The following is a 27,617-nucleotide window of genomic DNA, read 5'->3' on the forward strand; positions in this document are numbered from 1 at the left end:
GATGAAATGCGGAAAATTCTGTGTAGCTTAATTGCTGTATATGTTTTCAAAACTTACTACTATATAAATAAATAAAAGATGAGAATTCCAAGTTATAGAAAACTGTATTATATCATCAGATCAATAAGGAAAAGGAAAAAAGATTGTATGTAGAGCTTTTACTATCTTAACAGGTTTGTTTGTGTAAAGATTAGTTGTATTTTTACCAACTTTATATATATGTAAATATATTTGTAGTCATCGACATACAGTCCTGTTTCGTTGTATCACAACTCATCAGTGCCGCTAGACTAGCACCTCACCCAAGCCTAGGATCGAACCTGGAACTGTCGTGTTGACAGTCGGCAGTTCTACCTCTCGACCACAGAAGCGATGCCTGCAACTAATCTGTCCGAATGGCTATTTAAATAAACATCCGTCCGGTACTTGTAAAGTGCTCAAACGTTTGTTTGTAAACAAACCACGAGCTTTGCATTTTTCAGCCAAATTAAGTATCGAGTAAGATTATTTACGACAGTGCTCAACCCAAAGAGGGGGGCTTTTTAAAATATATTTGTAGTCATCGACATACAGTCCTGTTTCGTTGTATCACAACTCATCAGTGCTGCTAGACTAGCACCTCTCCCAAGCCGAGGATCAAACCTGGAACCATCGTGTTGACAGTCGGTAGTTTTATATAAAGTTGGAAAAGCTTACAAAAAACAAAAATATTAAAGTCGATTCACTTACTGATTTGAAGAAAATTATTAAACCTATCTTTAACACAGAAGAGATTTGTTAATTGACCTTACTTACCTTTAGTCAGGGCAAAAAAAATAAAGCTTTGTTTCATTCAATGTATGTATTAATCGACTGCCCAATAATGGCTTAACTATTTCCAATCTTTTCTGTAAAAGGCAATCAAAAACACTGTACTATGAGGCGTTTCCTATAAAAGTACCGCTAGTTCTGTGTACCATTTCTACCAGCTTAGATGATGGTATGATTGTATCCCATTTATTTTTTCATCTGTTTCTACTCTTAGGACAGACCTTTCATCTGACCTCTGTTGCTCTCAGATCTAAAATGGAGATGTTTTTAAACTAAATGGGGCTCTGTATGTAGATGGAATCTTCTCAATTGTTTTCAGACATTCGAGGCAGTTTGGCTCACTTTCTGTCCTTTCTCTGGAAGGTGCTTGACAATCTATAGTTACTCCTTGTAAGGCATTCACAGCAAGAACTCGTTTTCTTTCTATTTATTTTATTTTCCATCTTTAATTTCTTTGCCAATGTCACTTTATGTGCCTTCACAATATTTCACAGTATCGATTGGCTTTCACAATATCGATTGGCTTGCCACAGATTTGTGTACTGAAGTGTTGCATTTCATATATTTAAATTGTGACTACCTGCATCAGCTTCGTATTGGGAAATACTCCCCATTCCTACTTTGTCGTAATATTGAAGTATTTTTTTTTTTTTTAATTGAAACAATATTTTTCAGGAATCCAGAAACACAGATGTTGGCTTCACATTATTGAAGCAGAAAAGTCCCACTGAAATCGTTCAAAAGACAATTACGTTATTACCTGCATTGTGTGAACAATTAGAAGGATCCAGTGGTTTCTTTCAGGTGAATAAATTCCTCCTTTTAATCTCAATTTTTGACACATTTAAAAATGTAAAGAAAAAAAAAATGGACTTCTCTTCAATAACACCACAACAAAGAACAACAAATGTTAAACTCCAATGCACTCTCCCAAATTCAATCAACTCTTTTGCTCAATTCATCCTTAAATTAGCTGTTCTCCACATATGCAAGTTAATATCACCTATAAAAAATATGTATCTACAACCACAAGTTCTTTTTTTCTCACTGAAAAATGTGAAACAGTTCTAATACTATGAAACGAAAATATCATATTCCAAAAATCACCTAAGTTGATCAAGTAGTGTATTTTTAAATAAGAAAATCAAATTTTATGACTAGATTTATGTTGTGAATTCCCATAATCATTTAAAAGTGATTTTCATTATAAAGATATTTGATCAATTTATGTGAATTTTGGAATATGATATTTTTGTTTCATCATGGATATGTACATCACACAGATTTTTCTTTATTTTGATTTTTCTTAATATAGGGGGATTCTGGACATGAGCCAAACTTTTCAAGTTCAGACTTTTTCAATTTTTTTTTTTATAACTTCACAGATTCAGACATTAGTTTATACTAGCTGTATATATCTGGTGTAAAAACCATATTGCCGTATGGAGGATTTAGTTGCATACTATTTAAGATACACCAAATCTCTTAAGCTGTTATAATTTTCCTAAAAGTTGGCCATATTTTTGATTTTTGGAGCATAAAACATAGCCATCTTCTGAAATTCGAACAGGAAAATAAAATACCATAACTTAAAGGGAAATAACTCAGGTTAACTTTCTTTAATTTTTAAGCGGATCTGATGTTGGTTATAATAATAATAAAAAATAAATAAATCAATTTTATATAATATTTCTAAATAGAATACTTAAAACAATTACTAATTTACATTAAAAATTTAGAGCTAATTATTAAAACAGATTTTCTTTAATGTAATATGCAAATTAGATAATCTCTTGAATGTTGATTCCCTGATAAAAAAAATGATATACATAGAAATCATGTGGTAATAAAAGTATATAAAATTTTATTTTCAGTATTAAAATCTATTTGTGGAACAGTATATGTTTTGTATATATTAACCAAATTGTGAACAAACAAATAAACAGACAGGACTATGAATTTGTTATAATAGATGAAATACTGGCAAAGAATAATTTGTTTATGACAGAGATGTACACTTATTTTATAAATAATTTAGGAAATAACCTCAAATATAATGTGTTTTGTCTCTATTTCAGTATCTATATGTATTAATATTTATTCCTTTGCATATAGCACTATTATCTATATGTTTGTCTAGCTAAGGATAGAAAACTACAAAATAAACTGCCACAAAGTTGGTATATTCTTGATTGACATTGTCCTGGATGAATAATACTTAAAAGTAAAGACAAATATTATGCATTCTTGAGGGGTCAATTGGGCCAGTTTCCAGTACAGCGGAAGGTCGTTTTCTTCAGTCATTTTCATGTTATTTCTATTGTTATATAAAAGTCATTTTGTGTGTGAATTCCTTCCTCATAGGCTCAGCCGTTTCAGAACCTATCTTTTGCAAATTTCACACCAAAGTAATTTATATTTCTGGCAGTGTTCTTAGATATGTTTTGTACAGAAATTCATCCGATAAGTATCAAAAATCGAAAAAAAAAGATCTTAAAAATAATTTTTCTTCTCTTAAAGATAAGAATTTTTACAGTGGAATATTTTACACTACACTAGTGTAACCTTGGCTGGTATAAGGTAAAACATTCCTCTGTAAAAATTCTTCTTTTTATCTATAAGAAGAGAAGACTATTTTTAAGATCGTCAAGCCTAAATATTAGCTGTGATTATTGTAAAGAAACACAGACGGAATTTGATGAACGATGTTATCATTATTATTCAAAAAAATTTTTTTTTTTTTGCGAATTAGTCCGTCAGGCAAATTATTTCTCGTAATATATAATAATCAATAAAGGATTGATTCTATAATGATACATTCTCAATCTGCATAAATTAAAATATCATGTTTAAGCGTATTGTATGACCGGGCAACACCGGGTGTCTAGCTAGTTTATCATATAAAGGAGAGGTGAATGACTTACATTATTCTTATTTTCAATAGAGAGGAATGGTGAAAGAAGAGGGAAAACAGAAAGATGGATTGATTTAGAGAGAAAGAAGTTTTAATGATAAGATGTTTCATACACACTTTTTAATCTCTTCTACTTTGTTTTTTTTATTGCCTCAGGTAATGCCAGGAAGCCCTGCTAGTTCAGTAAATAGTCAAGCTAATGAAAGTGTCATCACTATCTCAAGGGCTACCCAACTAACAGGGCTATGGTAAAAATTCAGAATCTGTTATCCTCTCTTCTTGTGGCAAGCAAGGATGTGTTAAACTCAAAACTGTAACTTCATGGAATAAGGATTTTTGTTGCCTGTTCTGAACCGAATTTTCCCAAATTGATATGCAATCGCTGTGCTTGCTGCTCTGAGTTTCGGAGGTAATCTTGTATTTGTAATGAATAGTTACAACCAATGTGATATACAATCTTTGTGAACTATGTGTTCAGAAATTGTGGGTTGATACCTTTCACATCGTTATGACCGCGAGAGGTTTTGTGAAGATTTTGATTCAACATTGCCAATTCCATCATCTGCAGCTATATCCATTAAGCCAATCATTCACTTTTATTTTTTGATAATGGTTAACTGGATTAAGTGGTGGAGGTATGCACTTGCTATTCTAGTTCAGTTTTTGTTAGATAAAACCTAGCCTACAAAGAGGCAGAATTCTTTGTAGGCAATGGTCAGAGTTACGCCCCTTGCTATATCAAACTTTAGCATAGAGATTTCTTTCAACATATTGTCCAAGATGACTTCTATGAACATATGTATATGGACAGGTTAAGAAAAGAATTTCTAACCTAATAGATCTCACACTGTGTGGCAAGCGCCAATCCTTTTTAGATCATCATATTAACATTGACATACTTTGATTTTTGTGCCATTTACTTCCTGCAGTGTATGCTAATCAATATACAACATGTGGTTAAATAATCAACAGTTAATTATTCTGCACTTTTCCTAAGTGGATTGTTAATTATTCCGTATTTTCAACTAACACTTTCTATGGTTAAATTTGACACAGCTGTCAAAGCTCCCAACTCCAAATTTGATACTGCCGGCAAAGTTTGCTATACCAAATTTGATGCACGGTTGTCAAAGCTCACTAAACCAAATTTGACACACGACTGTCAAAGTTCACTACGCCAAATTGGACGCACGACTGTCAAATCTCACTACTTTAAATTCTGCTCAGTATCTAAAGAACAGAATTTTTATTCAAACCAGTAGCATCTCATTTGCATATAAGTAATGAGATTTCTCATTACTTCATGAGATGATCAGTATGTAAATAAAAGCCGGAATTATTTTCTTTTTGTCTTTATTCTTTTTTATTTACCACTGGACACTACATGCTGCACAAAATCAGAGGTTTGTATCAATTTTTAAGAAATTTAATCAGACAACAGTGTGTAATTGATTTTGCACATAATCATTTCCTCTTTCTGGTTGCAGACTTTGATAGCCAACAATGATGGAATGTTGGACGGACCTGGACAAACAACCCATGAATTTCAAAGAGCGGCTTTATGCTTCCAATTCTTAATAGAAATTTTCTATTCTTTATTCGCATGGTAAGTTTTTGCATTATCTGAAATTAAATGAAATAAATTGAAATGTGCACACATCCAAGGAAATAGCTGAATCCTTGGAAAATTACCTTCAATCTGTGGTGGAATTTGGTCAAAAATGAATGGTCACTGTTCAGTGTTACAAAGACACAGCACCTTTACTTAAATAATTATAAGAAACCTTTCTAATCACCAGTTACCATGGTTGATACCATTCTCCACAAAAAACGTCAATTTTCAAACACCTCTGCATAACATTCTGAGGCAACATGAATTAATATAAGTAAATAGAAGATATGTGTGCTATAAAAATGGTAGGTTTCCTCTACTGAGTTAGTTAACTTTTTGCTAGGGTTAACCTAAGAAAAGAGTTATTTCCCTTGGACGGAATAAATTTAAGAGGTAAGTGGAGTCAGACATGACACCTTCAGACACAGACATGTGGCTTCAACTAAAGCATCATAGTCTCCATTTTCAGTTGTTAAATAAATTTGTTAATCATTCCACTTAGTTGTTGTATCATTTTTACATGGTTATTGCACACTCATTTAAAATTTTAATACACGTAACACTTTTACATGCCTAACATTCAGTATCTCTATAAAATGATCATTCACCTGTGTATGCCGTAGTGATAAGACGATTCTGATTCCAATTCTTTATAAATCTCTAAATATTTAACTTGAAGGTTATTTTTTTTTTTTGATTACCATAAAAACATGTTAACTGTGCATATATTTTCTCAAACGTAAAAACACATTTGTGGAAGGTGATCTATAGATTTTAGTTTTACTGGTGGTTTAATATCAATAAATATTCATTATTTTATTATTGCTACCAGCAGTGGAAGATTTTGATTTAAACAAAATCAAATAAAAATAAGGAATCGTTTTTGGCATTGGAAAATAAACACAAATTTTTTTTATTCCAATTCCGATAGTGATTCCAATACCCTGAAAAGTTCCGATTTTTCAGATTCCTGATTCTAAATCTAATTAATCATCTCAACACTAGTATGATGTATTGTTACCATATCAGAGCGGGTGCACCAACCATTAGCCCACCCCCACCTCTTGGACAGGATTCAAGAAAAAAATTTCTTACCTAATAGATCTTGCACTGTCTGCCAAGTTTCAGTCCTTGTCATATCATCAATGTTGCATCCTGTTTGTTTTAAAAGTACTATGGAATGTGCTCCAATAAACTTTATGCACTTGTACACCCTCAACGAAAATACTTCTGACCCATCCGCTTAACAGCAAAATTATTGATTAAAAATAAAACAACACCAGATGGCATAATTAAAAAACGAAACAAAAATTAAACCAAAAATTAAAAAAAAAAATCCAATCAAAAATTGAAACAAAATGTTTTTAAAAAAAATCTAAATGAAAATTAAAACTAAAAATGAAAACAAAAATAAAAATAAAAAAAATCAAAACAAAAAAAATCTAAACAATTCTTTTTAAACAATTAAAGCAAAAGATCAAAATGTAAACAAAAAACTTAAAAATAGAAACTCCAAATAAAAACAAAAATTTAAACAAAAAATGTAAACAAAAAATAAAAAAGATAAAGCTAGTCAATTATTATAGTAAAAGCTGAGTTGATCAACATTTGTTTCCCTGATGATTTTTTTCCTATATACTTTAATATATATATTAAAATATACCTTAATTCTGGAATTGAGTTATGTTTTATTATTTATTATTATGAAACCAATACTCTATTGATTTATTATATTGCACCTAAATATATATTAGTGATTTCAAAAGTAAAAAAAAAAAAAATGGTTTGGGTGCCATCAGCTAGAATCAAAACCAAAACATATAGCTCTCCAGCATCATTCGTTACCATCTGAGCAAAGTTCATATGCATATAAAAACTTTAAAAATAATGTTCCTATTTACTTGCCTCCCCACAAGGGCAGAGTTAGACACAAGGTCGATTTTTCATGTGGGGGAAAATCCAGCTCCCCAAGGAGAGGGCACTCTGGATCGGAACAAAAATAAAAATTGCCTCAATCTAGAAGGATTTCTTTTCCACTGACCGAGGACAGAAAACATGAAGTGTAGTATCGGAACAGATAATACACTTTGCTCCAAGACAAAAGGCCAAGTTGTTAAATGTATATTTGTGCATGTGTAAAAGATATACTTTTAGTTGACTTACGTCTGCCAAGTTGTATTTTTTTCAGTTTTGACATCTTAGAATCTATTTTTACCAGTTAAAAAAATCAAATCGAATTTGTTCCACAGGTCTGAATCCTTTATATATCAAGTTTTTATTTATTATATATATTTATTATACAAGTTTTAAGTCTGTAGACCAAAAATTGATTGAGTAGTTTGGTAAGCTTTTGTTACGCATTTATTGAATTAAAAAAATATAAGAAACTTATAAACACAAAATAATTTTTGTCCCTGCTATGCACTCGCCAAATGTCCGAACTGGAAACCAAAAAAGTTGTATCTTTGCACTGGTGCATTTAATTCTTGCATTACTTCCCCTGTTTTGTAGACGGTGATAGCTGATTTGGCGTCCCCGACGAAACATCTTTCGACAGATATTTTCACTGGAGAAATTTATCACATTCTTAGATGTGATTTGAATTGATGTGAATGAACTTATCACATTCTTAAATAATAATTATTACTATTATTAATACTAACTATAGATTCATTCAATGAAAATGTTTTTGAACGTCTTTTTCTATGCGACATATTCTTAAAAGTAATTAAACATTTTTTATTAAAAAAGTATCAAGTTTACACCAAAAATACTACTTATAGTAATAACTACTACTGCTACTACTAATAATAATATTAATAAAAGTAAATAAATATTTTTATATAAAAAAGTATCATTCTTACTCCAAACTACTACTACTACTACTACTAATAATAATAATAATTACTACTACTACGAATACGTCGTCTAAGAATGTGATAAATTCCTTCAGTTAAAATATCTGTTGGAAGATGTTTCGTTGGGGACACCAAATCAGCTATCACCATCTTGAAAACAGGGGAAATAATGCAAAAATGAATTGTCTCAAGATATATGCTGGAATGCTGCACAATAATCATTTTCATATCATGTCGGAAAACATTTTACCTCAACTGTTCTAGATTTACTAACTCAAACACTCTCATCCATTCTTTCAACATGGCCATTCCATGAAAATCTCCTTTTCTGCACGCATCTCATTACGTTGTTCAGATTTAATCTTCATCTGAGCTCATCAGAAGCAAACCTTTAAGACTCGCATTGCACATTCATTCATCAGATCAAACAATGACTACATATATTTCTATCATGTTTTAATTTTTTAATTATTTTGTTTTTATGGGGATAGGGCATCCCACCGGATGTCAGACAATTCACCCACTATTTCAGTCATTCCAACCAAGAGATCTTTTTTTAAATTCTAACCGTTCCTTTGAGTGCAATTGTTTGTAATTCTCTTGCGTTTGATTTACCGGGTATATTCAACGGGTTGTTTCTGAAATTCTTTTTCATGAGTCCAGTTGCTCCTATAATTACTGGAATGATGGATGTCTTAAGATTCCAGTTTCTTTTCATAACGTACATAAGGATTTGATATTTCATTAACTTCTCCCTCTCAACTCTGTTAAGGCCAGCATCTTTAGGGACACTAACTAGAACTAGTGTTGCTACTTTCTCTCTCTTGTCCCATATCACTATATCAGGTTCAACAAGCAAGCTTCTCTTTTTATTAAAACAACTTGTGTTTTTCATCTTTTGTTACAAAAGATCTCATGTGGTTTGTTTCATTAAATTCTCTTTTTTTTTAATTGAAGGAAAGATCTGAGTCTTCCTGCTAACGCTGTTTTACTGAAATCTATTTTAACCGTGATTGCATCCCGGATAAAATCCAGTACAAACACTGACTTGCCTTTGCAAGAAAGCTTCAAGTAAGTTATTATTTACAATCCTTATCCCCGAGTGGCTTCCGGGCCTTGATAAGTGGTGATCCCCATGTAAAAAAAAAAAAATATATATATATATATATATATATATATATATATATTTTTAATTTACTTATTTAAATTATTTCATTTTTTTTGTGGGGGGGGGGACTTAGATTGCATGTGTTTGTTTTGTGGATTTTTTATTTCAAAATTTTCTTTTTTATACTTTTTATATCTTTGCATTTTTAAAGATATTTTTTCAATTTTTTTCTTTTTTATACAATATTACATAAAATATAAAATATTTATCAAATATTTATAAAATATATTTATAAAAAATATAAAATATATTTATATAAAATATTTATAAAATATATTTATGTAAAATATAAAATATTATATTTATATAATATATATATATTATATGATATATATATATATATATATATATAATATTATATAAAGTAATACAGAAAAACTTCTGGCATTTTCAAGCTAAATGCCTCTCATCAGAAGAGAAGGACCAGTATTAAAAAAATACCAAATATAGATAAAAGCTGGCTTAAGAACATTTAGATTGTAAATGAAGGAAAAATATATATTTAGAATACAAGAATAACGAACATTAAAATGTGACTAGAAAGAAGGAATTCGGCATATGCAAATAATAAGGGAAAAATTTTTTAACAATAAAAATAATTATAAATATCAAAGGAAAAATGAAAAAAAAAATGGAAGTGTAATATATAAGTAATAATAAAAAGAAAATAGGGCTCACTTAGAAATAATTAGGATCATTAAAAAATAATAGAAAATGAAAGAAAGATAGGAAAAGGAAGAAAAAGGTAAAGAAAGTAGGAATGAAGATAGAAAAAGCAAATAAAGGATACAGAAATACATAATAAGGAAAAAAAACATGCATATAATAAGAAATGAAGAAAAAATTTAAATTTATTCTTTCCTAATTCATATGATGATATAATAAAGTTATATGTAACTTTTATTCCTCATCTTTAATTTAAAAAAAAATATATATATATATATATAAAAGTGAAAGTGTCTGTCTGTCTGTGTATCTGTGTGTGTGTGTACATTTCCCTACGCAATAACTCTGTCAATTTTAAGTCTACAGACTCGAAATTTGATATACAGGGTACTGAAATTTGGGAAAATCAATGTGATCGGTTTTCGGCCAGAAATTTGGCGATTAAGGGGTCAAAGTTCAACGATTTGACCATTGAGAACTCTACCAAACTCCTCCGACAATTTTGGGTCTAAACACTTGAAATTTTAGATATAGGTTCCTTGGACATGGATCTAACTTAATAACTTAATTTGAGCCCAAAAGCAATAAATTTTAAGGGATCATAATAGGAGTCAAAGTTAAAAAAATTGACCTTTTTTTTTTTTTTTGCTCAACATACATTTCCAAATACCCGAGCAACGCCGGGCACCCATGCTAGTATATATATATATATAATATAAAGCTGAATGTCTGTGTGTGTGTCTGGTCACGAATAGGCTCCTATATGGTTGCCTATTATAGAAAACTGATTACATATAATGAGAGAAAATGTATCAAGACACAGGAATGGGTATGTTTGATCTGGCATAATGATGATTCATTAAAATTGTGGGGTCTGCGTACGCACCTGGTCCACAAAGTATGGAAATAAAAAATTTAAAAATTAAAAAAAACGTTTACAAGTGTTTTTGATATAGATGTACATAATAATACTTTGATAAGTATGTTTCAACTTAAATAGGGACGGTATAATAAAATTGTGGGGTCTGTGTTTGTGCCTGGCCTCCATAGAATGGAAATAGGCACAAACTTTAATAAAGACTTTTCATATCTATCTGCGTAAGTATACTTTCATAATTATGTTTCAGTTTGAAGAAATATGGTATAATAAAATTATGGGGTGTTCGTTCGCGCCTGACCTCCATAGAATGGAAATATGTCACAAAGTTTAACAAGGTTTTTTAATATAGATCCACAGAATATTGTGATAAGTGTTTCAGTGTGAACAGGTATGGTATAATAAATTATGGGGTTTATCTATTTTATTTTTACTTTCATCATATTTTACTTTAGTTTTGATACCCCGAAATTCGAAGCTATCTCTTTACAACTCTTCCTTTTCATAACCTATCATACTTTAATAAATCAGAGTCCATTTTCTGTAGGCTGTTTTTGAACCCAGTCAATGACGGGTACTTTTGCTAGTATTTATATAAAATGCGAAGCTCGCTGTTTGTTTGTTTGTTTACAAACAGGCGGTTTGAGCGCTGTAAAAGTGGTGGACAGATGTTTGTTTAAATAGACATTCGGACAGGTTATTTGCGGGCATTGCTTCCGTGGTCGAGTGGGAGAACTGCCGACTGTCAACACGATGGTTCTAGGTTCAATTCTTGGCTTGGGAGAGGTGTTAGTCTAGCGGCATTGATGAGTTGTGATACAACGAAACAGAACTGTATGTCGATGACTACAAATATATATATTAGGTACATGCAAAATGAATAGCTGATGCTCAAAATGTATGAACATTTTTACCCCTCCTTTTACTTAAAAATTCATCAAAAATCAGGAAATTGACCAATTTTAATGTAATTTTCAGTATTTATCAAATAATGATCACGGATTATAATGAACTCCTTATTTTTATTTAAATCTTAGTAGAAATGTATTATTTTGTTTAAACAAAAAAATACTTTTACTAAAGTTATGGTTTTCAGTTGTAAAAAAAAAATGCATGCATTTCTTTTTTTTTATGAAAATAAAGCATCGTAAATTGTACAATTAAAAAAAGTTAATTTTTATAGGAACATTATGAAAAAAGCCCCTAAAATACGTATTAATGAATTCGATATAACTCGAAGAAAAATCAATTTCTTGAACTACCGATATTATTATTGAATTAAGCATTGTTTATTTAATATTTTGACACAAAAATTATAACTGTAAAAAATATTTTTACTTTTTTTTAAATTACATGTTTCGCTTAATTTTTATATGTAAGATTCTAATATTTTCCTTGCTTGCATGAATGTGAAACTTTTGGCGTAACATAATTTTTATATAATCTTGAAAAATAAAATAAAATTTTTTTTAATTTAAAAGCAGAAACATAGAAAAATAATTAAATTAAAAAATGGTAAAAATCGTACTAATGTTCAAGTTAGGAATGTATGGATTCACAGCTGAGACAGAAAAAAGAACTGCACCCCCTACCCCCCTTTAACTACTTTATGTCATTTTCAGACAGCCTTTCGACTGTCTCAGATTTTTGGCTTCCGTATAATCCATCTTCAGAGACTTTGGTTTTGTTGACATTTTGCAAAGCAAGAATCTCTAATTAAGCTATTTTGAGTACAAACAATGTGTTTTTTTAAATTTAATTTAATATCTTAGAACTTTACTAATTATCATTGAAATAGATCCAGAACACTAATATTTCTATCAAAGGATTTTTACAGTGAATTTATTTAACTTCAAAATTTAGCTGAATTGGTTAGCTTGTCATGAAAACATTTTTCATCATTTTTTTTTTCATGTGTACAGATATTTTTTTTCTTTTTGGAAATGAACTTTGATGTTTCAAATACAATCGAAAAGTAGTCGGAAACCTACAAAAAAATTATGATAAATCCGTTTTCAAAACTATGTCCCCATATTTTTTCTGCTCTTTTTGCCCATATTTAACTAACAGGAAGGGCAACCTTGCCGATCATAAAATCAACCTTGCCGATCAATTTAAATTCATGTAGATTTTGTATTTGTTATTACAGAGCCAATTCTCTATTGAATATTGTATGTATACATATATATATATATATATATATATATATATATATATGGTTTTAAATAAAATGGTAGGCGGCAGTTTCTCGAGAGCTCTTTCGGCTATCATCTCTTCAGGAGCAAATCGATAGCAATCTAAATAATATTGTGGCGAAAATAAAGAGTTCTATAGGGGAACTTATTTAATGTGCCAACGTACGGGGGCATTAATTAAATTTATTTACGTTTAAAAAACGATTAAAAATGTTGGCACAACGAGGGAGAAAGAAAAAAAAAAAAAAAAAAAAAAAAAAAGCGGGAGAAAAAATTCAAAGTTCCCCAAAGAGAAACAATGCGTTAGATGTTTCTTTTTGCCGGCACAAAGAAGGTTGACGCACCGCAATAGAGACAGCCTCCAAAATCTTTAAATGATTTTTGGAGTCCGCTCTATGTAGCACCTCGAACCAATCTATTTTATATCTATCGGCACAGCATGGGTTGTCAACCAAATGCTGGCCAATAGCAGAGTCCAAGGCTGCAGAAGGAGGGAGACCTCCAAACCCCATCCTCCCTTGTCTGATCTTCGATGGAACATGCTGGTTTATACGAGTCAAAAGGTGCAAGGATGTTCGCCCAACATAACCAGCATCGCACTGGCATTTAAACTGATATACAATATTACTATTTTGAATGTAAGGCAAACTATCCTTGCGGAAAGACGGAAAAGCAGATCTCGTAGTATATACCACACGCAAGGTCACCGAATTGAAGCAATCGTAAATACTTCTTCGAATCTTTTTTGAAATTATATTACTCCCCTCCCCTATCCACGGTAATTTCAAATAAACCGGGCATTTCAAGGGTCCAAACTTTTTAGGGGATTTAAAATCCGCAACCTTTTTGAAAATACAATCATCAATAAGGTCAACAGGATAACCATTATTGATGAATATTTCCCTGATCTTATCGAGTTCGACATCCAATCTGTTAGGCGAACAAATCATGAGGGCTCTATGTACCAAAGTATTAATTAAACCGACCTTACGTGATTTAGGTACAAAAGACAACCAGTTCACATATAGTCCAGTAAATGTCGGCTTTCTATAAATTGTAGTGAGAAAGCCCCCCCTTGAGCGTTCGACAAGAACGTCCAAGAAAGGAAGCGAATTGTCCTTCTCACTTTCCATAGTGAACTTGAGAGCCCCATGTAAAGAATTCAGCCTATTAAAAAATGTCGACGCATCACTTTGCGAAGGAAAAATAGCAAAAGTGTCGTCAACATATCTGAAATATGCAGTGGGTTTAGATGTAGAATGAAACATAACGGATTCATAATACCCGACGAAAATATCCGCTAAAGTTGGGGCCAACGGACTCCCCATTGAAACCCCGTCAACCTGACAGTACATAATATCACAAAAACTAAATTCCACGGATTTCGTACACATTAAAATGAGTTCAATAAGAATCTCTTTAGAAAACCGTGGAGCAGTCAGGTGACCATCATATAAAGCGTCGGTACATATGCGTATAGTCTCATCCAACGGTATGTTGGTGAAAAGACTAGAGACATCAAATGAACACATGAAAGACGTCTCTGCATTAGAATCCAACCCACGTACACAATCAACGAACCGAAAGGAATCTGGGATACAATGCGTGGTGTATAGCTCACGCACAGGTTGCAGAATTTCTACAAGCCACTGAGCCAAAGAATGTTGTGCTGAACCAACCATTGATAAAATGGGTCTCAGTGGAACACCTTGCTTGTGGATTTTAGGGAGACCATACATTCTGGGACGCTGTGACCCAGAGGGCCTGATCCTGTCATAGACATCCTTGCAAAACACCTTCTTTTTAAATAATGCAAGTAAACGTCTCTGCATTTTAGCCTCGTTCTTGCAAGTATTATCCGTCACCTCGACAGCGCCGAGTTTACGGAATTTCGAACTATCATTGAGAATCACTGCCATTTTCTCAACGTAGTCGGATTTATCCAAAATCACCACTCCTGCACCTTTGTCTGGTTTACACATATAAATATCGGTGTTAGATTTTAACGCTTTCATCGTTTTAAATTGCGTTATATTCCAGACAAAGTCGCTATGATCAACAGGAATGTTACTATATCGGTGAGCTAAGGCAACTAAATTGGATTTCATCCCAACAATTTTTTCTGGGGAATTAGGCACATTATGTCTAAGTTGAGAGAACAAAACTTCAAAGGCAGAAAGTGTTCTCTCTTTATTTAAACTCGTGGGGGGAATACAAAAATCTAAGCCCCTAGACAAAACTTTATTTTCAATTTCTGTAAGGACCATTTTTGAAAAATTGAAAATATGTTTGCTTCCATTAGTGGGTTCACACCCATATCTTCTGCGAACCAGAAGAGCAAGGTGTTTACTATTATCTTTGGAAGCATTTTGCCTAGCAAACTGATCACCGATAGATAAATATTTGCAAAAACGGAAAAAATCACAAAAGGACAGGAACCCCTTAACTACGGACCAAAGTTGATGACGATTACTAATGTACGTCTCAAGGTTCTCCATCAACTTATTCATATCGTCACGTATAAACGCACGCTCCATAGACAAACTTGGCTTCACTTTAGATGCAGCAATACGTTTACTAATGTAAGCTGGGGCTACATCTTGTTGCAGACAGGAACGCAAAAAAGCTAAGGAGAGATTGGTAGATCTAATTCTACTCCTTAATCTTACAATATTATTACACAATTCTATTTGTTGGTGTGTATACCTCTTCCGTAAATATTTAAATAAATGTTTAGAGGTACAGAATTTATATATGGTTTTAAATAAAATGGTAGGCGGCAGTTTCTCGAGAGCTCTTTCGGCTATCATCTCTTCAGGAGCAAATCGATAGCAATCTAAATAATATTGTGGCGAAAATAAAGAGTTCTATAGGGGAACTTATTTAATGTGCCAACGTACGGGGGCATTAATTAAATTTATTTACGTTTAAAAAACGATTAAAAATGTTGGCACAACGAGGGAGAAAGAAAAAAAAAAAAAAAAAAAAAAAAAAAAAAAAAAAGCGGGAGAAAAAATTCAAAGTTCCCCAAAGAGAAACAATGCGTTAGATGTTTCTTTTTGCCGGCACAAAGAAGGTTGACGCACCGCAATAGAGACAGCCTCCAAAATCTTTAAATGATTTTTGGAGTCCGCTCTATGTAGCACCTCGAACCAATCTATTTTATATCTATCGGCACAGCATGGGTTGTCAACCAAATGCTGGCCAATAGCAGAGTCCAAGGCTGCAGAAGGAGGGAGACCTCCAAACCCCATCCTCCCTTGTCTGATCTTCGATGGAACATGCTGGTTTATACGAGTCAAAAGGTGCAAGGATGTTCGCCCAACATAACCAGCATCGCACTGGCATTTAAACTGATATACAATATTACTATTTTGAATGTAAGGCAAACTATCCTTGCGGAAAGACGGAAAAGCAGATCTCGTAGTATATACCACACGCAAGGTCACCGAATTGAAGCAATCGTAAATACTTCTTCGAATCTTTTTTGAAATTATATTACTCCCCTCCCCTATCCACGGTAATTTCAAATAAACCGGGCATTTCAAGGGTCCAAACTTTTTAGGGGATTTAAAATCCGCAACCTTTTTGAAAATACAATCATCAATAAGGTCAACAGGATAACCATTATTGATGAATATTTCCCTGATCTTATCGAGTTCGACATCCAATCTGTTAGGCGAACAAATCATGAGGGCTCTATGTACCAAAGTATTAATTAAACCGACCTTACGTGATTTAGGTACAAAAGACAACCAGTTCACATATAGTCCAGTAAATGTCGGCTTTCTATAAATTGTAGTGAGAAAGCCCCCCCTTGAGCGTTCGACAAGAACGTCCAAGAAAGGAAGCGAATTGTCCTTCTCACTTTCCATAGTGAACTTGAGAGCCCCATGTAAAGAATTCAGCCTATTAAAAAATGTCGACGCATCACTTTGCGAAGGAAAAATAGCAAAAGTGTCGTCAACATATCTGAAATATGCAGTGGGTTTAGATGTAGAATGAAACATAACGGATTCATAATACCCGACGAAAATATCCGCTAAAGTTGGGGCCAACGGACTCCCCATTGAAACCCCGTCAACCTGACAGTACATAATATCACAAAAACTAAATTCCACGGATTTCGTACACATTAAAATGAGTTCAATAAGAATCTCTTTAGAAAACCGTGGAGCAGTCAGGTGACCATCATATAAAGCGTCGGTACATATGCGTATAGTCTCATCCAACGGTATGTTGGTGAAAAGACTAGAGACATCAAATGAACACATGAAAGACGTCTCTGCATTAGAATCCAACCCACGTACACAATCAACGAACCGAAAGGAATCTGGGATACAATGCGTGGTGTATAGCTCACGCACAGGTTGCAGAATTTCTACAAGCCACTGAGCCAAAGAATGTTGTGCTGAACCAACCATTGATAAAATGGGTCTCAGTGGAACACCTTGCTTGTGGATTTTAGGGAGACCATACATTCTGGGACGCTGTGACCCAGAGGGCCTGATCCTGTCATAGACATCCTTGCAAAACACCTTCTTTTTAAATAATGCAAGTAAACGTCTCTGCATTTTAGCCTCGTTCTTGCAAGTATTATCCGTCACCTCGACAGCGCCGAGTTTACGGAATTTCGAACTATCATTGAGAATCACTGCCATTTTCTCAACGTAGTCGGATTTATCCAAAATCACCACTCCTGCACCTTTGTCTGGTTTACACATATAAATATCGGTGTTAGATTTTAACGCTTTCATCGTTTTAAATTGCGTTATATTCCAGACAAAGTCGCTATGATCAACAGGAATGTTACTATATCGGTGAGCTAAGGCAACTAAATTGGATTTCATCCCAACAATTTTTTCTGGGGAATTAGGCACATTATGTCTAAGTTGAGAGAACAAAACTTCAAAGGCAGAAAGTGTTCTCTCTTTATTTAAACTCGTGGGGGGAATACAAAAATCTAAGCCCCTAGACAAAACTTTATTTTCAATTTCTGTAAGGACCATTTTTGAAAAATTGAAAATATGTTTGCTTCCATTAGTGGGTTCACACCCATATCTTCTGCGAACCAGAAGAGCAAGGTGTTTACTATTATCTTTGGAAGCATTTTGCCTAGCAAACTGATCACCGATAGATAAATATTTGCAAAAACGGAAAAAATCACAAAAGGACAGGAACCCCTTAACTACGGACCAAAGTTGATGACGATTACTAATGTACGTCTCAAGGTTCTCCATCAACTTATTCATATCGTCACGTATAAACGCACGCTCCATAGACAAACTTGGCTTCACTTTAGATGCAGCAATACGTTTACTAATGTAAGCTGGGGCTACATCTTGTTGCAGACAGGAACGCAAAAAAGCTAAGGAGAGATTGGTAGATCTAATTCTACTCCTTAATCTTACAATATTATTACACAATTCTATTTGTTGGTGTGTATACCTCTTCCGTAAATATTTAAATAAATGTTTAGAGGTACAGAATTTATATATGGTTTTAAATAAAATGGTAGGCGGCAGTTTCTCGAGAGCTCTTTCGGCTATCATCTCTTCAGGAGCAAATCGATAGCAATCTAAATAATATTGTGGCGAAAATAAAGAGTTCTATAGGGGAACTTATTTAATGTGCCAACGTACGGGGGCATTAATTAAATTTATTTACGTTTAAAAAACGATTAAAAATGTTGGCACAACGAGGGAGAAAGAAAAAAAAAAAAAAAAAAAAAAAAAAAGCGGGAGAAAAAATTCAAAGTTCCCCAAAGAGAAACAATGCGTTAGATGTTTCTTTTTGCCGGCACAAAGAAGGTTGACGCACCGCAATAGAGACAGCCTCCAAAATCTTTAAATGATTTTTGGAGTCCGCTCTATGTAGCACCTCGAACCAATCTATTTTATATCTATCGGCACAGCATGGGTTGTCAACCAAATGCTGGCCAATAGCAGAGTCCAAGGCTGCAGAAGGAGGGAGACCTCCAAACCCCATCCTCCCTTGTCTGATCTTCGATGGAACATGCTGGTTTATACGAGTCAAAAGGTGCAAGGATGTTCGCCCAACATAACCAGCATCGCACTGGCATTTAAACTGATATACAATATTACTATTTTGAATGTAAGGCAAACTATCCTTGCGGAAAGACGGAAAAGCAGATCTCGTAGTATATACCACACGCAAGGTCACCGAATTGAAGCAATCGTAAATACTTCTTCGAATCTTTTTTGAAATTATATTACTCCCCTCCCCTATCCACGGTAATTTCAAATAAACCGGGCATTTCAAGGGTCCAAACTTTTTAGGGGATTTAAAATCCGCAACCTTTTTGAAAATACAATCATCAATAAGGTCAACAGGATAACCATTATTGATGAATATTTCCCTGATCTTATCGAGTTCGACATCCAATCTGTTAGGCGAACAAATCATGAGGGCTCTATGTACCAAAGTATTAATTAAACCGACCTTACGTGATTTAGGTACAAAAGACAACCAGTTCACATATAGTCCAGTAAATGTCGGCTTTCTATAAATTGTAGTGAGAAAGCCCCCCCTTGAGCGTTCGACAAGAACGTCCAAGAAAGGAAGCGAATTGTCCTTCTCACTTTCCATAGTGAACTTGAGAGCCCCATGTAAAGAATTCAGCCTATTAAAAAATGTCGACGCATCACTTTGCGAAGGAAAAATAGCAAAAGTGTCGTCAACATATCTGAAATATGCAGTGGGTTTAGATGTAGAATGAAACATAACGGATTCATAATACCCGACGAAAATATCCGCTAAAGTTGGGGCCAACGGACTCCCCATTGAAACCCCGTCAACCTGACAGTACATAATATCACAAAAACTAAATTCCACGGATTTCGTACACATTAAAATGAGTTCAATAAGAATCTCTTTAGAAAACCGTGGAGCAGTCAGGTGACCATCATATAAAGCGTCGGTACATATGCGTATAGTCTCATCCAACGGTATGTTGGTGAAAAGACTAGAGACATCAAATGAACACATGAAAGACGTCTCTGCATTAGAATCCAACCCACGTACACAATCAACGAACCGAAAGGAATCTGGGATACAATGCGTGGTGTATAGCTCACGCACAGGTTGCAGAATTTCTACAAGCCACTGAGCCAAAGAATGTTGTGCTGAACCAACCATTGATAAAATGGGTCTCAGTGGAACACCTTGCTTGTGGATTTTAGGGAGACCATACATTCTGGGACGCTGTGACCCAGAGGGCCTGATCCTGTCATAGACATCCTTGCAAAACACCTTCTTTTTAAATAATGCAAGTAAACGTCTCTGCATTTTAGCCTCGTTCTTGCAAGTATTATCCGTCACCTCGACAGCGCCGAGTTTACGGAATTTCGAACTATCATTGAGAATCACTGCCATTTTCTCAACGTAGTCGGATTTATCCAAAATCACCACTCCTGCACCTTTGTCTGGTTTACACATATAAATATCGGTGTTAGATTTTAACGCTTTCATCGTTTTAAATTGCGTTATATTCCAGACAAAGTCGCTATGATCAACAGGAATGTTACTATATCGGTGAGCTAAGGCAACTAAATTGGATTTCATCCCAACAATTTTTTCTGGGGAATTAGGCACATTATGTCTAAGTTGAGAGAACAAAACTTCAAAGGCAGAAAGTGTTCTCTCTTTATTTAAACTCGTGGGGGGAATACAAAAATCTAAGCCCCTAGACAAAACTTTATTTTCAATTTCTGTAAGGACCATTTTTGAAAAATTGAAAATATGTTTGCTTCCATTAGTGGGTTCACACCCATATCTTCTGCGAACCAGAAGAGCAAGGTGTTTACTATTATCTTTGGAAGCATTTTGCCTAGCAAACTGATCACCGATAGATAAATATTTGCAAAAACGGAAAAAATCACAAAAGGACAGGAACCCCTTAACTACGGACCAAAGTTGATGACGATTACTAATGTACGTCTCAAGGTTCTCCATCAACTTATTCATATCGTCACGTATAAACGCACGCTCCATAGACAAACTTGGCTTCACTTTAGATGCAGCAATACGTTTACTAATGTAAGCTGGGGCTACATCTTGTTGCAGACAGGAACGCAAAAAAGCTAAGGAGAGATTGGTAGATCTAATTCTACTCCTTAATCTTACAATATTATTACACAATTCTATTTGTTGGTGTGTATACCTCTTCCGTAAATATTTAAATAAATGTTTAGAGGTACAGAATTTATATATGGTTTTAAATAAAATGGTAGGCGGCAGTTTCTCGAGAGCTCTTTCGGCTATCATCTCTTCAGGAGCAAATCGATAGCAATCTAAATAATATTGTGGCGAAAATAAAGAGTTCTATAGGGGAACTTATTTAATGTGCCAACGTACGGGGGCATTAATTAAATTTATTTACGTTTAAAAAACGATTAAAAATGTTGGCACAACGAGGGAGAAAGAAAAAAAAAAAAAAAAAAAAAAAAGAAAAAAAAAAAAAAGCGGGAGAAAAAATTCAAAGTTCCCCAAAGAGAAACAATGCGTTAGATGTTTCTTTTTGCCGGCACAAAGAAGGTTGACGCACCGCAATAGAGACAGCCTCCAAAATCTTTAAATGATTTTTGGAGTCCGCTCTATGTAGCACCTCGAACCAATCTATTTTATATCTATCGGCACAGCATGGGTTGTCAACCAAATGCTGGCCAATAGCAGAGTCCAAGGCTGCAGAAGGAGGGAGACCTCCAAACCCCATCCTCCCTTGTCTGATCTTCGATGGAACATGCTGGTTTATACGAGTCAAAAGGTGCAAGGATGTTCGCCCAACATAACCAGCATCGCACTGGCATTTAAACTGATATACAATATTACTATTTTGAATGTAAGGCAAACTATCCTTGCGGAAAGACGGAAAAGCAGATCTCGTAGTATATACCACACGCAAGGTCACCGAATTGAAGCAATCGTAAATACTTCTTCGAATCTTTTTTGAAATTATATTACTCCCCTCCCCTATCCACGGTAATTTCAAATAAACCGGGCATTTCAAGGGTCCAAACTTTTTAGGGGATTTAAAATCCGCAACCTTTTTGAAAATACAATCATCAATAAGGTCAACAGGATAACCATTATTGATGAATATTTCCCTGATCTTATCGAGTTCGACATCCAATCTGTTAGGCGAACAAATCATGAGGGCTCTATGTACCAAAGTATTAATTAAACCGACCTTACGTGATTTAGGTACAAAAGACAACCAGTTCACATATAGTCCAGTAAATGTCGGCTTTCTATAAATTGTAGTGAGAAAGCCCCCCCTTGAGCGTTCGACAAGAACGTCCAAGAAAGGAAGCGAATTGTCCTTCTCACTTTCCATAGTGAACTTGAGAGCCCCATGTAAAGAATTCAGCCTATTAAAAAATGTCGACGCATCACTTTGCGAAGGAAAAATAGCAAAAGTGTCGTCAACATATCTGAAATATGCAGTGGGTTTAGATGTAGAATGAAACATAACGGATTCATAATACCCGACGAAAATATCCGCTAAAGTTGGGGCCAACGGACTCCCCATTGAAACCCCGTCAACCTGACAGTACATAATATCACAAAAACTAAATTCCACGGATTTCGTACACATTAAAATGAGTTCAATAAGAATCTCTTTAGAAAACCGTGGAGCAGTCAGGTGACCATCATATAAAGCGTCGGTACATATGCGTATAGTCTCATCCAACGGTATGTTGGTGAAAAGACTAGAGACATCAAATGAACACATGAAAGACGTCTCTGCATTAGAATCCAACCCACGTACACAATCAACGAACCGAAAGGAATCTGGGATACAATGCGTGGTGTATAGCTCACGCACAGGTTGCAGAATTTCTACAAGCCACTGAGCCAAAGAATGTTGTGCTGAACCAACCATTGATAAAATGGGTCTCAGTGGAACACCTTGCTTGTGGATTTTAGGGAGACCATACATTCTGGGACGCTGTGACCCAGAGGGCCTGATCCTGTCATAGACATCCTTGCAAAACACCTTCTTTTTAAATAATGCAAGTAAACGTCTCTGCATTTTAGCCTCGTTCTTGCAAGTATTATCCGTCACCTCGACAGCGCCGAGTTTACGGAATTTCGAACTATCATTGAGAATCACTGCCATTTTCTCAACGTAGTCGGATTTATCCAAAATCACCACTCCTGCACCTTTGTCTGGTTTACACATATAAATATCGGTGTTAGATTTTAACGCTTTCATCGTTTTAAATTGCGTTATATTCCAGACAAAGTCGCTATGATCAACAGGAATGTTACTATATCGGTGAGCTAAGGCAACTAAATTGGATTTCATCCCAACAATTTTTTCTTTTTTTTTTTCTGGGGAATTAGGCACATTATGTCTAAGTTGAGAGAACAAAACTTCAAAGGCAGAAAGTGTTCTCTCTTTATTTAAACTCGTGGGGGGAATACAAAAATCTAAGCCCCTAGACAAAACTTTATTTTCAATTTCTGTAAGGACCATTTTTGAAAAATTGAAAATATGTTTGCTTCCATTAGTGGGTTCACACCCATATCTTCTGCGAACCAGAAGAGCAAGGTGTTTACTATTATCTTTGGAAGCATTTTGCCTAGCAAACTGATCACCGATAGATAAATATTTGCAAAAACGGAAAAAATCACAAAAGGACAGGAACCCCTTAACTACGGACCAAAGTTGATGACGATTACTAATGTACGTCTCAAGGTTCTCCATCAACTTATTCATATCGTCACGTATAAACGCACGCTCCATAGACAAACTTGGCTTCACTTTAGATGCAGCAATACGTTTACTAATGTAAGCTGGGGCTACATCTTGTTGCAGACAGGAACGCAAAAAAGCTAAGGAGAGATTGGTAGATCTAATTCTACTCCTTAATCTTACAATATTATTACACAATTCTATTTGTTGGTGTGTATACCTCTTCCGTAAATATTTAAATAAATGTTTAGAGGTACAGAATTTATATATGGTTTTAAATAAAATGGTAGGCGGCAGTTTCTCGAGAGCTCTTTCGGCTATCATCTCTTCAGGAGCAAATCGATAGCAATCTAAATAATATTGTGGCGAAAATAAAGAGTTCTATAGGGGAACTTATTTGATGTGCCAACGTACGGGGGCATTAATTAAATTTATTTACGTTTAAAAAACGATTAAAAATGTTGGCACAACGAGGGAGAAAGAAAAAAAAAAAAAAAAAAAAAAAAAAAAAAAAAAAAAAAAAGCGGGAGAAAAAATTCAAAGTTCCCCAAAGAGAAACAATGCGTTAGATGTTTCTTTTTGCCGGCACAAAGAAGGTTGACGCACCGCAATAGAGACCGCCTCCAAAATCTTTAAATGATTTTTGGAGTCCGCTCTATGTAGCACCTCGAACCAATCTATTTTATATCTATCGGCACAGCATGGGTTGTCAACCAAATGCTGGCCAATAGCAGAGTCCAAGGCTGCAGAAGGAGGGAGACCTCCAAACCCCATCCTCCCTTGTCTGATCTTCGATGGAACATGCTGGTTTATACGAGTCAAAAGGTGCAAGGATGTTCGCCCAACATAACCAGCATCGCACTGGCATTTAAACTGATATACAATATTACTATTTTGAATGTAAGGCAAACTATCCTTGCGGAAAGACGGAAAAGCAGATCTCGTAGTATATACCACACGCAAGGTCACCGAATTGAAGCAATCGTAAATACTTCTTCGAATCTTTTTTGAAATTATATTACTCCCCTCCCCTATCCACGGTAATTTCAAATAAACCGGGCATTTCAAGGGTCCAAACTATCGGTGATCAGTTTGCTAGGCAAAATGCTTCCAAAGATAATAGTAAACACCTTGCTCTTCTGGTTCGCAGAAGATATGGGTGTGAACCCACTAATGGAAGCAAACATATTTTCAATTTTTCAAAAATGGTCCTTACAGAAATTGAAAATAAAGTTTTGTCTAGGGGCTTAGATTTTTGTATTCCCCCCACGAGTTTAAATAAAGAGAGAACACTTTCTGCCTTTGAAGTTTTGTTCTCTCAACTTAGACATAATGTGCCTAATTCCCCAGAAAAAATTGTTGGGATGAAATCCAATTTAGTTGCCTTAGCTCACCGATATAGTAACATTCCTGTTGATCATAGCGACTTTGTCTGGAATATAACGCAATTTAAAACGATGAAAGCGTTAAAATCTAACACCGATATTTATATGTGTAAACCAGACAAAGGTGCAGGAGTGGTGATTTTGGATAAATCCGACTACGTTGAGAAAATGGCAGTGATTCTCAATGATAGTTCGAAATTCCGTAAACTCGGCGCTGTCGAGGTGACGGATAATACTTGCAAGAACGAGGCTAAAATGCAGAGACGTTTACTTGCATTATTTAAAAAGAAGGTGTTTTGCAAGGATGTCTATGACAGGATCAGGCCCTCTGGGTCACAGCGTCCCAGAATGTATGGTCTCCCTAAAATCCACAAGCAAGGTGTTCCACTGAGACCCATTTTATCAATGGTTGGTTCAGCACAACATTCTTTGGCTCAGTGGCTTGTAGAAATTCTGCAACCTGTGCGTGAGCTATACACCACGCATTGTATCCCAGATTCCTTTCGGTTCGTTGATTGTGTACGTGGGTTGGATTCTAATGCAGAGACGTCTTTCATGTGTTCATTTGATGTCTCTAGTCTTTTCACCAACATACCGTTGGATGAGACTATACGCATATGTACCGACGCTTTATATGATGGTCACCTGACTGCTCCACGGTTTTCTAAAGAGATTCTTATTGAACTCATTTTAATGTGTACGAAATCCGTGGAATTTAGTTTTTGTGATATTATGTACTGTCAGGTTGACGGGGTTTCAATGGGGAGTCCGTTGGCCCCAACTTTAGCGGATATTTTCGTCGGGTATTATGAATCCGTTATGTTTCATTCTACATCTAAACCCACTGCATATTTCAGATATGTTGACGACACTTTTGCTATTTTTCCTTCGCAAAGTGATGCGTCGACATTTTTTAATAGGCTGAATTCTTTACATGGGGCTCTCAAGTTCACTATGGAAAGTGAGAAGGACAATTCGCTTCCTTTCTTGGACGTTCTTGTCGAACGCTCAAGGGGGGGCTTTCTCACTACAATTTATAGAAAGCCGACATTTACTGGACTATATGTGAACTGGTTGTCTTTTGTACCTAAATCACGTAAGGTCGGTTTAATTAATACTTTGGTACATAGAGCCCTCATGATTTGTTCGCCTAACAGATTGGATGTCGAACTCGATAAGATCAGGGAAATATTCATCAATAATGGTTATCCTGTTGACCTTATTGATGATTGTATTTTCAAAAAGGTTGCGGATTTTAAATCCCCTAAAAAGTTTGGACCCTTGAAATGCCCGGTTTATTTGAAATTACCGTGGATAGGGGAGGGGAGTAATATAATTTCAAAAAAGATTCGAAGAAGTATTTACGATTGCTTCAATTCGGTGACCTTGCGTGTGGTATATACTACGAGATCTGCTTTTCCGTCTTTCCGCAAGGATAGTTTGCCTTACATTCAAAATAGTAATATTGTATATCAGTTTAAATGCCAGTGCGATGCTGGTTATGTTGGGCGAACATCCTTGCACCTTTTGACTCGTATAAACCAGCATGTTCCATCGAAGATCAGACAAGGGAGGATGGGGTTTGGAGGTCTCCCTCCTTCTGCAGCCTTGGACTCTGCTATTGGCCAGCATTTGGTTGACAACCCATGCTGTGCCGATAGATATAAAATAGATTGGTTCGAGGTGCTACATAGAGCGGACTCCAAAAATCATTTAAAGATTTTGGAGGCTGTCTCTATTGCGGTGCGTCAACCTTCTTTGTGCCGGCAAAAAGAAACATCTAACGCATTGTTTCTCTTTGGGGAACTTTGAATTTTTTCTCCCGCTTTTTTTTTTTTTTTTTTTTTTTTTTTTTTTTTTTTTTTTTTTCTTTCTCCCTCGTTGTGCCAACATTTTTAATCGTTTTTTAAACGTAAATAAATTTAATTAATGCCCCCGTACGTTGGCACATTAAATAAGTTCCCCTATAGAACTCTTTATTTTCGCCACAATATTATTTAGATTGCTATCGATTTGCTCCTGAAGAGATGATAGCCGAAAGAGCTCTCGAGAAACTGCCGCCTACCATTTTATTTAAAACCATATATAAATTCTGTACCTCTAAACATTTATATATATATATATATATATATATTAGTACTGATTTCGAAAGTAAAAAAAAAATTGATTTAGATGCCATCAGCTAGAATTGAAACCAAAATATTTAGCGCTCCAGTACCATGTCTTCCTAGTGTTTGAGCTAACCCAACAGATAAGAAAGATTTTAAATTATAATAATTCTAGCTATGATTGAATCTGCACACGCATAAAACTAATGAAATTGAAATGAACTTTTTACATTTCAGTTTTCCGACATATTTCTGTACGCGTTGTTCATCCAGATAAACAAAACCATCTTTGATGTATGATTAC

General features: G+C 34.6%; 1 protein-coding gene across 1 annotated transcript in view; it reads left to right on the forward strand.

Annotated features, from left to right (window-relative positions):
* LOC145243368 (Fanconi anemia group D2 protein-like) overlaps nt 1-27,617 on the forward strand; it is a 212,310-nt gene that overhangs the window by 143,103 nt on the left and 41,590 nt on the right. The window contains exons 31-33 of the mRNA XM_080106191.1: nt 1,486-1,614; nt 5,212-5,330; nt 9,152-9,265. Of these exons, the coding sequence (XP_079962317.1) occupies nt 1,486-1,614; nt 5,212-5,330; nt 9,152-9,265 (362 nt within the window). The remainder of the gene's footprint in view (nt 1-1,485; nt 1,615-5,211; nt 5,331-9,151; nt 9,266-27,617) is intronic.

Source organism: Euprymna scolopes, chromosome 22 (assembly GCF_053919585.1).
Source record: "Euprymna scolopes isolate OS-2025 chromosome 22, ASM5391958v1, whole genome shotgun sequence".
Lineage (NCBI taxonomy): Eukaryota > Metazoa > Mollusca > Cephalopoda > Sepiida > Sepiolidae > Euprymna > Euprymna scolopes.